The 20,607-nt window shown below is 42.1% G+C and overlaps 1 protein-coding gene and 1 long non-coding RNA gene across 3 annotated transcripts in view; both read right to left on the reverse strand.

Annotated features, from left to right (window-relative positions):
* SYNE1 (spectrin repeat containing nuclear envelope protein 1) overlaps positions 1 to 20,607 on the reverse strand; it is a 281,513-nt gene that overhangs the window by 132,181 nt on the left and 128,725 nt on the right. For both annotated transcript variants that reach the window (XM_080998321.1, XM_080998318.1), the window contains 17 exons: positions 19,364 to 19,500; positions 18,865 to 19,042; positions 17,625 to 17,807; positions 16,323 to 16,466; positions 15,349 to 15,504; positions 14,069 to 14,233; positions 13,496 to 13,668; positions 10,170 to 10,323; positions 9,611 to 9,754; positions 8,976 to 9,140; positions 7,506 to 7,823; positions 4,772 to 4,927; positions 3,593 to 3,763; positions 2,998 to 3,324; positions 2,630 to 2,782; positions 1,039 to 1,206; positions 131 to 307 (listed from right to left, as the gene is read on the reverse strand). In XM_080998321.1, coding sequence (XP_080854447.1) covers positions 131 to 307; positions 1,039 to 1,206; positions 2,630 to 2,782; positions 2,998 to 3,324; positions 3,593 to 3,763; positions 4,772 to 4,927; positions 7,506 to 7,823; positions 8,976 to 9,140; positions 9,611 to 9,754; positions 10,170 to 10,323; positions 13,496 to 13,668; positions 14,069 to 14,233; positions 15,349 to 15,504; positions 16,323 to 16,466; positions 17,625 to 17,807; positions 18,865 to 19,042; positions 19,364 to 19,500 — 3,069 coding nt within the window. The remainder of the gene's footprint in view (positions 1 to 130; positions 308 to 1,038; positions 1,207 to 2,629; positions 2,783 to 2,997; positions 3,325 to 3,592; positions 3,764 to 4,771; positions 4,928 to 7,505; positions 7,824 to 8,975; positions 9,141 to 9,610; positions 9,755 to 10,169; positions 10,324 to 13,495; positions 13,669 to 14,068; positions 14,234 to 15,348; positions 15,505 to 16,322; positions 16,467 to 17,624; positions 17,808 to 18,864; positions 19,043 to 19,363; positions 19,501 to 20,607) is intronic.
* LOC308473135 lies at positions 12,435 to 12,945 on the reverse strand. The gene is made up of 2 exons (XR_013983937.1): positions 12,784 to 12,945; positions 12,435 to 12,519 (listed from the first exon to the last, which is right to left on the reverse strand). It is a non-coding gene; the product is annotated as an uncharacterized lncRNA (long non-coding RNA).

Consider the following 20,607-nt stretch of genomic DNA (forward strand, 5'->3'; position numbering starts at 1 on the left):
TTCAGTTCTTCAGATGCCCATTTTGTACCTTATTTGCTAGTATTTTGCATTATATTGTATTTTTTGTATTGCATCTAGTAGATGATACATTACAATGACATCTACTAAACATACATGAATAGGGACTTACCCTCTGAGTTGTGCTGCATATAGCTGAATAGCTATCCCTTGTTCCCTGCAGCTGAGTTTCTATATTTTGCTTAAATTTTGCTTGGAGATGCTCTGCACACTCATTTATTAAGTCATCTCCCTTCCTTTTAAGGCTGTTCAGACGATCTTCAAATCCAGCAATCTCTTCCATCATTGCCTAAGAAAGCAGCATTCAAAACACCACAACATATCACAGAAAATGTTTACAGCATTTAATAGTCACCATTCAAAGGGGGGCAGGCTAGGACAAAAGTAGTTGAGCTGCCTCATCCTACACTGTGCCAGGCTCAAGCTATTAGGGCAGAAGTGAGGGCAGAGAAATACTTGGTGCTCCTCCTTATATATACAAAAGGCTATTTCCCTACTGGAAACAATGGAAGGGAAAGGGGAGGAAGAAATTTACTGATGCTCAGCAGCATGATTAAATATCTCCCCAGTTTCAGAGCATGTCAGGTGGCCAGCATCGCTTTGCATCTTTTAGACCCAGGCCACAATCCAAAATGCCCCTATCATGCATCCTTTTAGGACATGCAAATGTCACAGCTCTAATGTCACTTGGGGCGACAGTCATTTGAGGGACCAGTGTCTTCAGAGAGCAAGGCTCCAACATTGAACCGGTCTCTCTTACATCAGAGCTCTGTCTCTGAAGTCTCACAGGTAGAGCCAATCTCGTCTAGGGCCCCTGAGAAACCCTCATTTCAGTATCCCAATCAATCTGATCACGTCTCATGTGCCTTTAAAGTAAACATGAACTTATGACTTGCTTTTCTGTAAGATGACCTTTTACCATACTTATATCTTATATATGACTTTCGAAATATTATTCATCTCATAAGACCCACTACAACATATGAAAAAGGGGATTTGTTGCTGCTCATTTAGACCTACCTTGTGGTTGGCTAAATGTTGTGTTATAATTTCTAGATTACTGTTCTCCATAAGGTCAGGAGTAACCAGCCTGCTAGACATCTGTAGCAACCACTTTTCCACTTCTTGTAAGTCAGTGTTATATTCTTCATGCTGTTTCACTTTCACCTCCAAAATTGCAACATGAGCCTGCATGATCATAGAAACCAGTTACATTTCAAAGAGAGTTCCAAATAATGCCCGCCCCTCAAAATACCGATTGCAAAAGCATGAAAATACATCTTTAACTTCGTATGAAAAAGTTTCATTTTTTGCCAGAACTTGTTTGTAATTACACCTGTGCCCTGGGAGAGGGATCTATGCTCCTTTTCACAACACTGTTCTCAGCTCTTCACATGCATTGTTTCATCAGCCTGCCTCAGTACCTATTTCCCCCCTCTGCTATTTTTGAGTGATCATAGTCCATACAAAGTATATTTTATGATAAAGGTAAAGGGACCCCTGACCATTAGGTCCAGTTGTAACCGACTCTGGGGTTGCGGCGCTGATCTCGCTCTATAGGCTGAGGGAGCCGGCGTTTGTCCGCAGACACCTTCCGGGTCATGTGGCCAGCATGACTAAGCTGCTTCTGGTGAACCAGAGCAGTGCACGGAAACACCATTTACCTTCACGCCCGAGCGGTACCTATTTATCTACTTGCACTTTGACGTGCTTTCGAACTTCTAGGTTGGCAGGAGCAGGGACCGAGCAAGGGGAGCTCACCCTGTCGCAGGGATTCGAACTGCAGACCTTCTGATCGGCAAGTCCTAGGCTCTGTGGTTTAACCCACAGTGCCACCCGTGTCCCTATATTTTATGATACACTGGAATAAAAGAAATACTTTAAAAATCTAATCTAAAAATAAACAAGAGCAAAGAGAAGGATGATGTTTTGAAATGTGCTTGTAGATCTGTACTGTGGTGTGCAATTTGAAGCTCTTTGCAAAAAAACAGAGTGTTGTGCTGTGGATCTCTCTATATTGGCCAAGTGCTTGGAAATTTCCACTTTAAAAAAGGCGATCTGCAGCATGATGCATTAATTGACTAGAGAACACGAGGAACAACAAACATTTTAATCTTTGTTTGTTTGTGTGCCACCCCACCTGCAAAAATTACTTGTCTAGTCACCTACTTCCCACAACCAACAGGAAAGCTCTGCAAATTTAATAACATTTCGTTAGTGTAGGTTATTTGTGGACTGCTGTCACCAGGGCATGAAGAAGCCTTACTGCAGTCAGCCTATGTTTCAAGCCTAAACTCACCTGCAGAAATAATTATTACCATCTTACAACAGAAAACATGGCTTATATAGAGCCATGGCTTGTATTCCATGTAGCACGAAGGCTAACATTTCACCAGCACAAGGATTTTCCTTGCACAACCAAACCTTAATCCCCTTCCTGCCCTCCCCCCATCTGTTCCAGGAGTTCTCTCAACCTTCCAAAGCAAATTTGGGGATGGCATGGGATGTGTACAGGCAATGAACAGGGGAATTCCCATTGCAGTTATCAGAATCCTTGTGCTGGCTTCTCCTAGTGCACTGGGTTAGCTGAATAAGACCCTAGGTATTTTACCTTTGCTGTGCTGCAGAGTTCCTGGTATTCAGTTTGAAGTTTCTGAATGTTCTCTGCCAAATTAACATCACACACTAGCTCAAGAAGGCATTTTCCTTTTTCTGTCACAGATTTTACTGAAGGCTCATGGGAAAACACTGTCTGTTGAATTGACTAAAATGAAAAATAAAGTTAAAATGTGCTTCAAGACGAATACAGGATTTATATAAAATACACAACACACAGAGTATCATTATTTTCTTGTGTTGAGAAAGAACCCATTTAAAAATGTGATGTGAAGTCATCCTTAAAATATGGGAGACTCACAAGCAAGTTACATTTTCTGGCTTAAGACTTCACTCATTTTGTAGCTCACAATATTTATTTACCTTATATTTGGATAGCTGTGCCTTTTTCTCATATAATTCCATTTTGGGATCCACTGTGGTATGTAGTACAATCTGATACTCTGACAGCCACTGAGTCTGTACTTTGTACTTATCCAAGAATTCCTTTGTCAGGTGGAGACATTTCTCTAAGGTTGTGTGTTCTTTCCTGATAGAGCTGGTCATCTCATCAAGTTGCTCCACACAACCACTGATCTCTTTCTTTAGCTGTTCCCCTTCATTTGCTTCCATGTACTTAATAGCTTTCTCTGCTTTTTCACGTGCTGATTTCAGTAAATTATGACCCACATCCATGTCACTCATGAGATCCTGCAAGAAGAAAAATGGACAGTGTATATTTTGACCTGTGACTGAAGAGTAAATTACTTCTGCAGATTCAGTTTTATTCCTACTGCTGAGCATCAGGTGCTTGGTGAATACATTTTTATTTAATCAGTTGTTCTGAGTGAGCTTTTTCTTCTGTTATGGTCAATTGTAACTGATTTAAGCTTTCTTATCTTTTGCAACCTCATTATGTACTGCTGGTATAATATGTGCTGTTTTCAATTGTTGTACCAGTGTCATATGCAAATTATACCTCAAGCTTCTGCATTTTCTTCTCCATTGCTGCTTTATCTACAACATCAGACTTCGTTACAACATCTCTGAATTTCCTAAGCGTAGCTCCAAACCATTCCTTGTAAGCAGCGAAGCACACTTCAGATTCATCCATACTTCGAATTTCATCTTCAAGGAATTTTATTTGCTCCTGCAAGCAAATTTTAAACAGGTCTCAATACCGACTATTTATCCATTTCTTGTATCTCTTTCCATTTCTTGCATCTCTTTTAGTAACTACAAAATACACTGTTTATAAATAAAACATAGATCAGAAGAGGCACTTACTTTCTCCCAGTACGTTTCCGAATACAATTCAAAATGTTGGTGCTGACCTTTAAAGCCCTAAACGGCCTCGGTCCCGTATACCTGAAGGAGTGTCTCCTCCCCCATCATTCAGCCCGGACCCTGAGGTCCTGTGCCGAGGGCCTTCTGGTGGTTCCCTCACTGCGAGAAGTGAGGTTACAGGGAACCAGGCAGAGGGCCTTCTTGGTAGTGGCGCTTGCCCTGTGGAACGCCCTCCCAACAGATGTCAAGGCAATAAGCAACTATCTTACTTATAAAAGACACCAGAAGGCAGCCCTGTTTAGGGAAGTTTTTAATGTTTAATGCTGTATTGTGTTTTTAATATTTGGTTGGGAGCCGCCCAGAGTGGCTGGGGAAACTCAGCCAGATGGGTGGGATATAAATAATAATAATAATAATAATTATCATTATTTCTACTACTACTAGATCATTCCTGCCACACACACATAAATACCAAGCTTATTGGTCTACTTCAAGTGCCTACAGGAAAACAGAACCTTCTGTGTGCTTCTGCGGATAATATAAGCTTCCTTCATTCTTTATTTCCATGTGTTGAAGGAGCAGCAAGACTACACTGCTGGCCCTGCCTCTATTATCATCCCTATCCTCATATGGATATATCAGCAAGGAAAAGCTACATCTAGAAGATAGAATGGGGCTGGAAGCAGACCATTAAAATCGGTGGAAGCTTTAAAATTAAATAGACTGAAGGACTCCTAAACTGCAGTTAGGACTGTCTATATGTGAACCAGTTAGCCTGATGGAAAAAACCTGTTACTTTTCACTTAACAGTGAATAACTCTCTCTCTCTATATATATATATTCTACTTCTTTTTTCATTTCTATAACTCACCAGTACTTGAAGAACTAGAGCTTGGTACTGAGAGGCAAGGTAGGTTGCTTGCCTTCCCATCCTGCTAGAAGTATGACTCTCCTCCAGAATTTGCTGGGCTAACAATCCAACTTCTTCAACTTCATCTTTATAGACTGTTATCTCCTCGTGCCATTTCTGTGGAAAAGAAAAATATTCATTTTTATAATATTACAGAAGTGACAAAAATGTGGTTTAGGAACTATTAAAATGAAAACAGAAGAATGGAACCTCTCTTTATGAAATAAACAATTATAAGCATGGCATTTTAAACAGAGCACTTATACTATATTATTTTTGTGGAATAGAAAAAGAACACTGAAATAATGAAGCCCAATCCTAAACACTGATTCAGATTAATGTTCCACTACTGGGTGACATCTACTTCTGCTTCATTGACTATGCAAAAGACTTTGACTGTGTCGACCACAACAAACTATGGCAAGTTCTTAAAGAAATGGGAATGCCTGATCACCTCATCTGTCTTCTGAGAAATCTCTATGTGGGACAAGAAGCTACAGTTAGAACTGGATATGGAACAACAACTGATTGGTTCAAAATTGGGAAAGGAGTACGACAAGGCTGTATATTGTCTCCCTGCTTATTTAACTTATATGCAGAATTCATCATGCGAAAGGCTGGGCTGGATGAATCCGAAGCCGGAATTAAGATTGCCGGAAGAAATATCAACAACCTCAGATATGCAGATGACACAACCTTAATGGCAGAAAGTGAGGAGGAATTAAAGAACCTTTTACTGAGGGTGAAAGAGGAGAGCGCAAAATATGGTCTGAAGCTCAACATCAAAAAAAGGAAGATCATGGCCACTGGTCCCATCACCTCCTGGCAAATAGAAGGGGAAGAAATGGAGGCAGTAAGAGATTTTACTTTCTTGGGCTCCCTGATCACTGCAGATGGTGACAGCAGTCACGAAATTAAAAGACGCCTGCTTCTTGGGAGAAAAGCAATGACAAACCTAGACAGCATCTTAAAAAGTAGAGACATCACCTTGCCAACAAAGGTCCGTATAGTAAAAGCTATGGTTTTCCCAGTAGTGATGTATGGAAGTGAGAGCTGGACCATAAAGAAGGCTGATCGCCGAAGAATTGATGCTTTTGAATTATGGTGCTGGAGGAGACTCTTGAGAGTCCCATGGACTGCAAGAAGATCAAACGTATCCATTCTTAAGGAAATCAGCCCTGAGTGCTCACTGGAAGGACAGATCGTGAAGCTGAGGCTCCAATACTTTGGCCACCTCATGAGATGAGAAGACTCCTTGGAAAAGACCCTGGTGTTGGGAAAGATGGAGGGCACAAGGAGAAGGGGACGACAGAGGATGAGATGGTTGGATGGTGTTCTTGAAGCTACCAGCATGAGTTTGATCAAACTGCGGGAGGCAGTGGAGGACAGAAGTGCCTGGCGTGCTCTGATCCATGGGGTCACGGAGAGTCGGACACGACTAAATGACTAAACAACAACAACTGGGTGACATACAAGAATATGTGGATGTGCTTTGTTTGCAGATTTATATTTATGTGTACTGAATTTCTATTCAACTACCAATTACATATCCTACACATAAACGTACACACTTAATCTCCTTCCTCACAGGATCATAGATTGTTCAGCTGACTCAGTCACACACACACAGACGGGTCACAGATCCCATTATTTTGCACCTACGCATACATTTACACAACTCATTTTCACATGGAGCCAAATCACTGATAAACTCTGTTTCATGTCTTCTGTACTCTTCTGCACCAGCAACACATAACCAGTCTATCACTAAGCTCCAATCTGTCTCTGTATCCCAACTAAAAGTACACAATCAATCCCAGCAAGTACCTCCACAAGGAAAGCCCTTACAATATACAAAGGCCACCACCTCCCTTATATTTATCCTGAACTCAATGGTAGAGCAACTAGGGAGAGCAACTTGGGGAGCAGGTGGCGCTGTGGTCTAAACCACTGTGCCTCTTGGGCTTGTTGATCGGAAGGTCAGGGGTTCAAATCCTCTCAACAGGGTTCACTCCTGTTGTTCTTTCCCAGCTTCTGCCAACCTAGCATTTCGAAAGGATGCCAGTGCAAGTAGATAAATAGGTACTGCCGTGGTGGGAAGGGAAATGGCATTTCCGTGTGCTCTGGTTTCTGTCACGGTGTTCCATTGTGCCAGAAGTGGTTGGTCATGCTGGCCACATGACCCAGAAAGCTGTTTCTGGACAAACACCGGCTCCCTTGGCCTGAAGCAAGATGAGCACTGCAACCCCATAGTCGCCTTTGACTGGACTTAACCATCCAGGGGTTCTTTACCTTTACTTTTTTACTTAGTAGGCCAAGAATACAAGCTGAGTATTCTTATTCCAGCCAGGATTCACTAATATGTTCCAGGGTACTTTATTATTTCATCTATTTTTATAATGGTCCACCAGAGAAAGATACGCACATCATTCACACATTGCAATAATACTGGTGACCTGTGTTCAGACTGGAAACATTTGCATTTACATTTATCCAAGAAATACCAAATAGTTGGCACAGGTAGAAATAAATGCCCAACTTTCAGATGTACAAAATTACTTACTATGTCAGCACCTGGAACAAATTACGATAGTTAGTAAGCTCATTGGCAGGACTGATGCAAATTAGCAGGCTGCACATTCTAAATGTAAATCCAGGCCCATTATAAATTACCATCATCATATAACTTAATCACCTTCATTTGTTGTAGCTGCATTTCCTTTGTGGCTCTGTCAGATTGCCGCCCATTTCTGATGTTAACTTTCTCCTCCAGAGTTTTGAGCCACTCATCCACTTTCAGAAATTTGTCCTCCATCAGCCTCAGTCTGCTTAGGGTAGTGTTTAGTTGCATCCTGACCTCAGAAAGCTTGTGTTGATAGACTGTCCAGTCTTGACGTACAGACTCTAGTACTCTGTCTTCCAATTGGGGTATACCCCATGGGATTACTTCTTCCCTGACATGGAGTGCTGCATTAAGCAAGGCCTGTCCCTCAGCACAATGCATCTGTAATTCCTGAAAATGCAGGAAGATTAGCATTAATCATTCCATAATTCCGTTCTGAGATTCTGTATTACAGTATAAGCCCCTACATTCATATGGCATATATTTGAGACTGCATAAGTGCATTTCAAAGTTCTCACAGACATCAGTTTACAATGAACAGATTATCATATAAAATTTCATAATATTTGCAACCAACACACATCATTGCCTGTAATACAGTTGTACCTCGGGTTAAGAACTTAATTCATTCTGGAGGTCCATTCTTAACCTGAAACTGTTCTTAACCTGAGGTACCACTTTAGCTAATGGGGCCTCCTGCTGCCGCCACCGCACAATTTCTGTTCTCATCCTGAAGCAAAGTTCTTAACCCGAGGTACTATCTCTGGGTTAGCGGAGTCTGTAACCTGAAGCGTCTGTAACCCAAGGGACCACTGTAATGAACTTTGGTGGTTGGATACCTATCAATGTGGAAGCAAAATGGGGGTACCCAAAAATAAAACAGAGATTATAACATTCTCTCTATGAATATAGAAGCATATCAGTTTGTAAATAAACAGAAAAGTATTTTTTAAACTATACTCAGATACCACCATCAAACAGCCTGATGAGGATCAACAAGCCTCCTTGATGTACAGTGTGTTTTGAAGTGTCAGATGAAAAAGAGAAAGAGCAAACAAGAACAAGGAAACTTGGGACAAGAACAGTTATGTTCCAGTAAGAACAGAAAATTGGCCCACTCAAGGTTCCAATAATTTATAGGGATGCATGAGGATAGAGAAGATGCATGTGGTGAGGTTTCAAACTCCCCTCCCCACATTATACAAGGACATTTCAGGAGAAAGGAAGGAAAAGAACACACACGCTAGCTATAATAAGCCCCCATACATGGTTGGCAGCCTGCTGCAAACTCGAGCTCTCCGGTGCTGTATATCACAGCAGGGAAAGGCCTCAGTGGGATGGGAAAGAAGAGTTCCCTTTTCCTTCCTCCTCTCGAATGCCCCCCTCCCTCAAACCCTAAACAAGAACACAAGGTTCCAGGTTGGCTAATGCCCTGAACAGCAGCACTGTTCTTAGGGTATGGGGATACACTGTAGAAGTTACATTTTTTGTGCCACTTGTACTAAATGTTCTTATTAGGGCAAAACATATATAAAACTCTACCTGGAGCTTTCCAAGTGTTGCTTCGTGTCTCTCTGCATCACCTTCAAGATGTGACAAGCAGTTGAGTTTGTCCTGTTCTTTTTCTAGCCATGCTTCAAAGGCCTTCAGGTTTATTTGGTACTCTTGATGCAAGCGGACCATTTCTTCAGCTTTAGCTATTGCCTCCTGTTGTTAGAAATAGCTCATTAGTGTTGAAGAGAGAAAGCTTCCCTGACACAAACCAAATATGTTCTTCAAACAGATGCTCTCCAAATGTCTTCAATGGCCAATGGTCAGTGAGGATAGTCATTCAAACAAATGAAGGACACCGGACACGGAAAGCTAGTGCAATGTATAATAAAATAAAAATATCTGATGTCTCTAACTTGCCTGGCTGCTTAAGTGGAAGATTACTTTGAATACTTAGGAAAGATATAACTGGGGAACAGATAAACTAAACACAGCTTTTGCATGTAATCTGATTTACTCGTAAATTAACTGGCATCAAAACTCAACAGTAATTTAAGATTATGAGTTAAATTAAGAACACGAATTCCAGAATTCCATGAGCAAAGACACAAGAAAAGCTTTACACACTTCCTTTAAATAACTCTACAAAATGAAAAAAGCCATAGAATTGTCAAGAGAAGCAATACCGTTATCCTGTCTTTGAGAAACCGGTATCTCTCTCGAAGGTCCTGAAGTTCAAGCTGAGTTACATAATGTTCAGTCATGCCCATGCCTTTAATTTCAATTGTCTCTAGCAGTGTGCTGTGACTAAACACTTCTTCCTTAAGTAACTGTAAAACAAAAATAGTGTTAACAACCTGATGACAATTGCTTCCATAATTTATCAAATATGAGTTAAGTATGAAGCTGACAAGGAGTATAATAGAGTTATGCAGCAGTTAATTAAGCAATATCAAAAAGCACAATTTTTATAAATTAAATACATGTTTAGAGTAATTAAGTTTTAATTAAGAACACAGGATGGGCATATCCTGAATGTACATGCATAGCCAGTGTACACATCAGAGTCTTATTTCCGCCCCCCCCCCCATAGCAGCCGTCTCACATTAAAGAAAAATTGCTTGACGCAGTTTAGAAGTAGTTTATAATGTGTCACGAGAATGCTACTGCTGTAAGAAGAATGTAGAGTTCTTGGCTGCATGTGTGGATGCTGTTACAATTTTCACAAACAGGCTTTTCACAAACCTTAGATTTGCTGAGTGCAGAATTTTTCTCCCTAAGTTCAGCACACTGCCTTTCTGAAGCATTCATGATTGCTTCTATTTTATCCATCCAGCTAGTAAACTGCCGAACATCATCTTGATAACTTGTCCATTTAGAGAGTGCTCCTTCCAGCTGGCTGAAATGTCAATGAATATATGCACACACATTTAAGAAGTTGAAAGAGGCCCATTTATTCATATTTTTTCAAACATGGGCATTCAAGAACACAATGTATGCTTATAGTTTTATATATGTAGCAGCTGGAGAACAGGCATTTATTTTTGAACTGCCAGCACTGACTTTGCTGTGAACTGCCTTGAGACTTCCAGGGTATAGGGCAGTATATAAATTCTAATCATCATCATCAACATTCTCATTCTGCTCTTCAGCCAAAGTAGGCTTCCAGAGCAGCTTACAAATGTCAGTGCCTTATAATCTAAAAGACACAACACAAAAGGGAAAGGAATTTGGAGGAAGAGGATGACAGCAAACTCATGCATTGCTTTTAGTTGTGGTAGAAATCTAACATGGACTGTTTGGTCCAGCTGATTTATGGACAGGTTCTCATTCTTGTCTTGCTGGAAAGGAAAAAATATATATGAAGTGATTATGGAATGCTAGAAATCTTTGCACTCCCATTAAGTCATGTTTATACTAGCTCTTTATGAAACTAATTAATGAATAAGGGACAAATTATGGTGGGTGTGATCCTTGATATTCAAATAATGACCAATTCTCTATTTTTTTTAATTCATTCACTATATAATTTAAACTGGAATACTCATAAAATTTACTAGGAAATATAGCTCACAGAATTCACTATAATGTACCGTATTTTTCGGACTATAGGACGCACTTTTTCCCCTCCAAAAATGAAGGGGAAATGTGTGTGCGTCCTATGGAGCGAATGCAGACTCCTTGGCTTCAGCGATAGCAATGCGAAGCCTCCGAAGCCTGCGCTCCGGAGGCTTCGCGTTGCTTCCGCTGAAGCCAGGAGAGTCTGCTCTTTGAGGCTGGCGGTGGGGGAAAGCAGCGCTTCCCCCATCGCCAGCCCCAGAGGATGGGGGGCAGCGGGAAGGCGCGCGACGCCTTGCCGCTACCCTCCAACCCGGCTTCGAGGCTGGCGGTGGGGAAAGCAGCGCTTCCCCCATCGCCAGCCCCAGAGGATGGGGGGCAGTGGGAAGGCGCGCGACGCCTTGCCGCTACCCTCCAACCCGGCTTCGAGGCTGGCGGTGGGGAAAGCAGCGCTTCCCCCATCGCCAGCCCCAGAGGATGGGGGGCAGCGGGAAGGCGCGCGACGCCTTGCCGCTACCCTCCAACCCGGCTTCGAGGCTGGCGGTGGGGAAGGCAGCGCTTCCCCCATCGCCAGCCCCAGTGGATGGGGGGCAGCGGGAAGGCGCGCGACGCCTTGCCGCTACCCTCCAACCCGGCTTCGAGGCTGGCGGTGGGGAAGGCAGCGCTTCCCCCATCGCCAGCCCCAGAGGATGGGGGGCAGCGGGAAGGCGCGCGACGCCTTGCCGCTACCCTCCAACCCGGCTTCGAGGCTGGCGGTGGGGAAAGCAGCGCTTCCCCCATCGCCAGCCCCAGAGGATGGGGGGCAGCGGGAAGGCGCGCGACGCCTTGCCGCTACCCTCCAACCCGGCTTCGAGGCTGGCGGTGGGGAAAGCAGCGCTTCCCCCATCGCCAGCCCCAGAGGATGGGGGGCAGCGGGAAGGCGCGCGACGCCTTGCCGCTACCCTCCAACCAGGCTTCGAGGCTGGCGGTGGGGAAGGCAGCGCTTCCCCCATCGCCAGCCCCAGAGGATGGGGGGCAGCGGGAAGGCGCGCGACGCCTTGCCGCTACCCTCCAACCCGGCTTCGAGGCTGGCGGTGGGGAAGGCAGCGCTTCCCCCATCGCCAGCCCCAGAGGATGGGGGGCAGCGGGAAGGCGCGCGACGCCTTGCCGCTACCCTCCAACCCGGCTTCGAGGCTGGCGGTGGGGAAAGCAGCGCTTCCCCCATCGCCAGCCCCAGAGGATGGGGGGCAGCGGGAAGGCGCGCGACGCCCTCCCGCTACTCTCCAACCCTCCTTTGGGCTTTTGCGGGAGATGGGGGAATTCCCCCACCTCCCGCAAAAGCAGGCAAAAGCCGCGCGCTCTTTAAAGGGGCTCCGCGGCTTTTCTAGGAGGTGGGGGAATTCCCCCACCTCCTAGAAAAGCCCGCAGGAGCCGCACACCCTTTAAAGAGCAAGCGGCTCTTGGGGCTTTTCCCCAAGGAGGGAGAAGGGACTGACTGGCCGAGTCAGTCCCTTCTCCCTCCTGCGGGCTTTTGGGGGAGATGGGGGAATTCCCCCACCTCCCGCAAAAGCCTCGTGCTCTTTAAAGGGGCTCCGCGGCTTCTGCTGGCTTTTCTACGAGGTGGGGAATTCCCTCAACTCCTAGAAATGCCTGCAGGAGCCGCGCACCCTTTAAAGAGCGCGCCGCTCTTGGGGGCTTTTCCCCGAGGTGGGAGAAGGGACTGACTGGCCGTTTCAGTCCCTTCTCCCTCCTGGTCGAAAAGCCCGCAGGAGTCGCGCGGGGCTCCTGTGGGCTTTTGCGGGAGGTGGGGGAATTCCGCCACCTCCCGCAAAAGCAGGGAGAAGGTCTTGGAGTAGCGGACAGGCTGCGTGCAGCCTGTCCGCTGCTCCCAGAGCTGCGGGGGGGAAATCATATTTTTTTCCTTGATTTCCCCCCCTGAAAACTAGGTGCGTCCTATGGGCCGGTGCGTCCTATAGTCCGAAAAATACGGTACTTCTGAGCAAACTTGTTTAGATTTGATAACTGAGAAATTTCCCATGTCTAGTAATCCCCCAGAGTCTTAAATGGTTTTGAACTTCTATTGTTTTCCTGTTTGCATCTGATACCTTGGGTTTATTTTTTAAAAAAGAGAAATTAGAAAAACTGAATGCAAAATTTCTGAAAGTGGAAAGTATGGACTCAGCTTATGAATATAGTCTCCATTTGCCCAAAATAGGCCAGTGTTCGAAAGGAACACTTGGGAAATGTCTGTGAGAAAATGGCACACTGATGGTTTACAAATTTAATTAAGCATATATCTAAAGGATTTAAAATGCAGTTGTTGTGGATGGTATCCAACAATGCACTTCTGCTAGTGCAAAGATTTCTGCTTCTGCAATGGAACTTCCCTTCCCATTCCTCTTCCCGTGCACTGCTAAAATCTGGTCCAGAGTTTCACTGCAAAGCCAAAAGTCCTTGTAGAACCGCTTCCTTTGATACCAACCAGTATGTCCAACTGCATATAAGTCCCTTTTCAAAACCTTCACTCCTTTTACCTTTTACATTGGATACAAGCAGACAAAAGGGAAGCCCATGTGTCTTTAAGTGTTCTCAGCTGTTGTTCAATGGCTGGCACTCCTTCTACTGAAGTATTTTGCAAAACGGAGTCTCCTCTTGTTAGCACCATTTTCATTTGGATTTCTTTCTCCTGTTTCACCGACAGTAGTCCCTGTAAAACAAAAAGATTCTGTTTCCATCCTTATCATTATGCTGTACTCCTTCCATAAAATTTAACTGCAAATCACCAAATTTAATTGCAAAATAAAGTGTTCCGCAGCACTACCATAGTTTCAGAAAAAATGTCACAAAGGCAGAAACAACAGTCTGTTTTTTCCATTACGAAAAATGATAGAGAGTCCCTTCCTGCTGTTTTTAGAACTGAGCCCTCACACTTGTTACAATCCTACACATAGCGCCGAAATACCTGATGTATGCAAGCAAGTGCAATTGTGACAGATGACCTATTTGTTTTCTATGAAAAGATGTTTAAGGAGGAAGCAAGTAAAGAATTGGAAGATGCATTTAACCATTTCCCCACTAGTTTTCTTGGGGAACTCTCATTCACTTACCTCCAGCTTTGCCATTCTACTGTCCAGGGCATTTTTGTCTGCTGTGAGATGGCAGTAAGATTCTAGCATCTGAATTGCATCTGCCATCCAGTCCTGAAGCTCTTGCAGATCATGAGAGAACTGCTGGTGCTCTGCTACAATTCTGTCCATTCTGGATACCTTTTCCTTAAATTCATACAGATGTTAACATTACCAACCATTCAGATAATCTATCATTCCACTAGAGTTGAAAAAAATCAGAAAGGGAAATCTCAGAAAACTAAAGTCAGGATTAGCCACGGGCCAGAAAGTTAGATCGATGAACTGTCCAAATTTCTTTGCCTTTGAGATCCCCGTCTGTTCCAGCTTTGTGTCTTTATATAATGGGTGTGTACAGCACATGTATAATATGTACTCGTACCCTATGACTGAAATAGATACATTTCCTGCTGCATTTAAACTGAGTACATGTGGTACAACATTATAGCTATTCATAGGTCTCCATCGCATGTGGAAAACATTTTTAAAAGGGAATTTATACTTTTCATGCATTATGTGTTTTTGTTAATTATGTGAGGCATTTTGGTTGAAAGGCAATCTCCTGAGTAACCCTTTGGGAGCCTATGCTACTACATGAGCACTGCATGGGCCCCCAAATGAATCAGAAGTATTGTTAGGCGAGACCACTGATCACCATGAATCAAAAAGCCCACAATGTTTATTTCCTTCAAAATAACATGAAAAGAACAACTGGTTTTATGTGAAATGTAGATTTGAGAGTGGGGCATCGTATCCAATGGAATTGAATGGGTGTTCACCTTGTCATGAGACATGGTGAACACCCATTCAATTCCATTGAATACGACGCCCCATGAACTGAAACAGGGACAGTCTCTAAAAAAACTAACTCCCCCCCCCCCCCGTGTAATTATTTATGATGTTAAGTGGACCTGTTTCAATTTTCCTTAAATGCACTACTGCTGGGTGTGATGGTTTCTCCTTCAACAACCTTTTAGCGATATCCTACACTGGCTAAAACACTATACCAGTTGCAGTATAGCATTGGCCTGACTATGTCTCTTTGCATCTAGAAATCCTGCATCAACTTATATGCTTTATACTACTATTTATGCCTGCTCTTTTAAGTATTGCTGAACATTTTTATCACTATCTCTGTTAACATTACCAGCACAAGGACATAGGGGACTTCATACAAAGAGAATTGTTTATTTCAGAACAAGAGCTTTCATTTTTTTTGTTAGAAGTGTTGCATAAAAGCACACAGGGTGAAAGCGCATTACCTTCGTTACATTGCTCAGAGCAAGATATTGAGAAGATAGCTGAGATACTCTGTGCATGAAGCTTTTGCTGGCAGCTTGTTCTTCCCAAAGCTGCTGAGCTTTTTCTTTTAGCCTGTCGAGCTGAGGTTCATGACACCTTATTTCCTCAAGGACAGACTGTAAAGCATAAGCATGTTTCTGTTAAGTGTGGGTGCAAAAAAGCAAACCACAAGGCGGCAAGCAGCAAGGAAATTAAAAGGACGGCCATCTGCAAAGATCTGTTATGAGACATAGACATAAAGGACCGTTCCAGATGATCAGTTCATAGAGCAAGGAATGTGAAATTGTTACCTATTTGTTCTCTGTGTGTGTTCATGTGGGGAGAATTGCTCCACAACGTAGTGCCTCTGTTCCTCAGTAATTGAATCCCAATATTCTGTCAGTGGGGAGGTGCATTAATGCCCCCCACTCCTCACTACCACCTCAATATGGTTGCACATGTCACTAACACCATCAGAATAATGTCTGTGATGTCATTCTTGTGTCAATTGATACTTAATGAGTGGGAGGAAAATCCTGCATAAGCCAAAAGCTCCTGGGTCTAAAATTCAACTTTGTTTGGCTATTGTTTGTTTGTTAATGTGCTGAACTCAAGCATTTTCTTGCGCCTACTATATTTTGTGAACTTTTACACATCCACATATCCTACATTGGAAGGATAATGTGACCCTCTTCACAGCACACCTCTCTATCTTCAATCTAGAAGTGTATAATAAATCAGGGCTAAATATCATCCTGTTAGTAGAATATTTTATATGGAATTAGTATTTTTCAGACTATCCTATAAAGGATAAAATGCTATTAGGCTATACCTTGAACTGATAATCTGAATCAGCCTTTGTTTAAGATAAGGCAACAAAGCATGACATCAAGACCTACTGTAACCACAAACATGCATATACACGGAAGGCCTGAAGCCCATGTATCATCATCACCTGTAGTTTCTGCTGTTCTCTCCTTTTAGCTGGAAGGTCATGCAGCCGATTGCTGCTATCATGAACCATCATCTTGGTTTCATTTAGCCAGTCTTGAAGAGGTTCAGCACTGGTTTCAAAGTCTTTCATCTGGATCTTTAGGTTCTAGGAAAATAGGGAAAAAAGCTTGGCCTTCCAACACATGTAATGCAATATTTAATGCAAAAACAGACAAGATGAAGTACTGTTGGGTAACGGCTCTTCTGACATTCAATTTTTTGCATGTTTTCCAAAGGATCAGCCACATTCAGTTTGAGGCTATTAGAGTCAGCACTGCCATTGGATGCTCAGATGGCATGAAACATTTTTCACCAGCTTAGGCTGGTGCACCAACTGCAGACCTTGAAGTTAGTTAAAAAATAAGAGGGCTAGACTGCTAACTGGTACTGGGCGTATGAAACACATCTTGCCAGTCTTTAAATGGACTCCTAGTCCATTTCCAAGCACATTTCAAAGTGTTGGTGTTTAAACCTTAAAGTCCCAAGGCCTTTGGATCTAGGTATCATGCAGATCACATTGTTCTGTATGAAGCTGCCTCAGAGACTTTCCTTTAGAATTTTTGTTTTTTTTTAAATGCATGTATATCCCACCAACATGGATTTAAAAATAATGCATACTTGCTTTGACTGGGGTCATCTTCGTACTGCCAGTATTTTGTGGGAGGAATTCAAGTGCAAATTGTGCAACTGAAGTGAATTAAACCACTCTGTCACACTAAAACAACAAATCCACTAAAAGGGGGGGGGGAGGGTTATTAAGAAAAGTGTTGGGGAAACACACAGAAAAGTCTGGGATGAACTGATGAGCAGGAAGATACCTGAGCACCACACAAACAACTTAGGATAAATGTTTGTTGTCGGAAAATGTCCCTACAAACAACTCAGAATGAATGTTCAGTAAAGAACAGACATAGTCTAACTTGCACATATGCTTTGTTCAAGCAGAGCAGAATGATCAATCAAGAAACAGGTTATCTGGAGGAGCCCTGGAAATCATATAGTACTCATCAATTTTAATTTAATTTACTGATCCATTTAAAAACATTTCTAGCCATTTCATGAAAAGTGGATAAACTCTTCTATAAATTCCGAAGCAATTCACAATAGGTTACACAAATAAGAAAACCTTCCTGATAAAATACAGCAGTACATTAAAACATCTGTAGTTCTAGTTAGCATAGCATTAAGCATGACTATCCTTAAAAGGAAAATAGAAGACTGATGTTTCTAATTAATCTGCTTATTTGCAATTGGTCACAATTACCTCCAAAGAAGTTTCCTTCTGGTGCAGGGTGGAGATAAATTTTTTCCAGTCTTCCTTAGCTGTAGCAACTTTAGCTTGGATAGATTTAGCTTTTTCTTTTGGCAAAATAGAACTTAATAATTCTCCTTTGGACACTACCATGTTTAATTTATGTTGGCCTTTTTCAGTTTCAGATAAGAATTCCTAAATCAAGAGATGGTCTTATATAACTATACAGCTTGCAATAAATAAATATGAATATAGCCTTATTCAAACAAATTAAAAAGGCAAGAGACTGGTTGCTTGTTCAATCGCTTGTCCCTAAAATTCTACTCAAGTGAACACTCTGCCTCAGCTCACCCCCAGATCTGTTTTTACTTAGCACAACTTAAATGAGGAGATTCTACACCAAACCTGATATATATAACCCATGTTCTAATTAATTAATAATGAAGGATTCCCCCCCCCTTTTTTTTTGCTAAACAGGCAAGCTACTCTTCACTAACTTATAACTTTGTCTTCAATTTGCTTCAGCTGTCTGTCATAAAGTTCCCTTTGGTCTTGATTTCCCTAATGTGCAATTTTCCTCTGGAAATCAACAGGAAATATATCTTCCATTTCAGATGCCTGGGGTTGCATTTTGTTTTTGACAAACAAATGACCTTTTATTTAGATATATACCAATGAAACTTGAACCTCATATTATCCCAAGAGTTCTGGCAGACAATACTAAGTAGGAACCAAGTGTAATTTCAGGTTCCACTACATTCTCCCCTTTATCAGGTGTATGTGTGCTTTATAAACATACTGCAAACCCCAAAGGACATATAATACTCTTCTTCTATTACTGTATTTTTAATTATGCAGGATAATTAGCAAAATCTGCAATTGGAGTATATTTATAGATTGCTTAAACACACACAAACCATTTAGTATTCTTCATTGTATTCATGAATACACCTCTCTCTCTCTCTCTCTCTCTCTCTCACACACACACACACACACACAGTGTTACCCAAATCTTATAAATTAACCTAAAAAAACAAAACATTTCCTGCGGGGTAGTACATTTCTTTTCCAACTATGTTTAAGCACTGTTAAAAATTAACTTTATGCTAAGACCCTCAGAACAGGTTATGGTTTCAGTTCCACATTCCTTTGATACAAATGCAACAGGCAACGTTATTCAGGCATAAAATGTTGTTTAAGTGGATTTTGGAAATGCTGGAACAGCTTATTAGAATAGCTTATTAGAATTTACCTGTATTTTCTGGATATTGGCTGCAGCTTCACTGACATTTTGAGGCACATCAAAACATTTGGCAGTAGTGATTTTTGAATTGACCAGCCATTGTTGGAAGTCTCTGAATACTGTCCTGAATCTCTGCTGCAAGGCTTGCTCTTTACTTTGGCAACCCTTTGAAGCTTGTAGACAAAGACTTCAGAGTCCCATGTTAGTCAAATGAAAATGTAGATTGGGATTATGTTAGACAAAATGAGGGAGATATTTAATCCAGTACAATACAATACACCAAATTAACAAAAAAATGTGTTACACAACAAAATACTGTAGTACTGCTGTGAGAAACATAAATAACATCTGCATTGAATCTGTTATCTCTAAGTGAGGAATGATCTAATTCTTAATGCTTTTGCAAGATTTTAATTAAAAAGCTAACATTCAAAGAACATCATGGTTAAGTCATACAACACAGACATGCACAGATTTTTGGTTGTTTGTTCTATAAAGTGAAACTCACCTGTTATATTCCTTAATTAACTGTGATACCTTTGCAGAATAGGTACTCAAATCTTTGGAAAACCGACAAAGGTCATTCAGCTGCATTTTTATATCATCGTTCATATGTTCGGCCTTGGTTAGGGCACTCAATGTTTCCTAGTTGAAACAAAACAATACTAGTAAAATATATGCATTTGCATACATGGAATTATCCCTTCTTCATGAAATGTATACATTGGCCTGATCAAAAGTCAAAGTGGGATATGTATGGATTTCATGCACCCACAAACAGCCACTGTGCTCTCCATTTGCTCCATTTACAATAGATAGGTACAGCTTCCTGGTTTGTTTCCCTAACCTGAGCTTCCTGTTACACGTACCCAGGAACTATGGTTAGACCTGCAAATCCGTGAGATTCCAAAGCCAACAACCATGGCTTGGATCCAGACTTCGGGAGTGATCATCAAACAACTTATAAAACTGAGAAACCTTTTTGTTCCTACTATGAGAGGGCTTAGTGCAAGATCTGAAATGCTGCTGTGGAGTTTGAGGCATATAAGCAACAGCTCTGACTTTACAAATACTGGAGGGAAAAACCATGCTTGTGGCTGGTGGGTGGGTGAGTGCAGGACCCATGCATGGTGTGTGCGTGTAAAAAACTTGATTTGGATCATTCAAGAGGAGAGGCAAATTTTGAAAGCTGCTTTGAGAGCATTTGGGGGCTATAAAGTGGGATGTAAGTATTCTAAACTAATTTACTTTTGACACTTTCTCCTTCTTCTTGAAGCCAATTACACTCTCCAAAAGCCTGTTCCAGGTGGTTGGGAAAATCTCTAGAGCAGTGTGTTGCGTTCAGAGGGAAAGGGGGAATTAGCCAAAATTGCCTTCTTTTCCTTCCCACCCTGCACTGATGAAAAAACCTTCCATGGACAGAAGGAGCCCTTCCATTCAAGTTCAAATTAAAATATGGATTTCTCCTATCATGATGGTCCATGATTATTATTCTTGGTCCAAAATTATACAAAACCATCAAGGCAGCTGGTTGTAAAGACCAGCAGGAAATTTGGTGAAAAACACTTAACCCAAGGCTAGCAGGACTACTGGTTACCTAAACCCCTTGAAACAGCCCATGGCGATTGCTGCAATGAAAGCTGAGAAAGTTAAACAGAAAACAGTACCCAAAGCTTCTGCGTCCTATTTCTGCCTCTGCTCAGAGGCCCCAAGTTTCAGTGCCATGAGGACTGAGTAATGAAATGCAACACG

This window comes from Podarcis pityusensis (genome assembly GCF_964106645.2).
Source record: "Podarcis pityusensis genome assembly, chromosome: 3".
NCBI classification, from domain to species: domain Eukaryota; kingdom Metazoa; phylum Chordata; class Lepidosauria; order Squamata; family Lacertidae; genus Podarcis; species Podarcis pityusensis.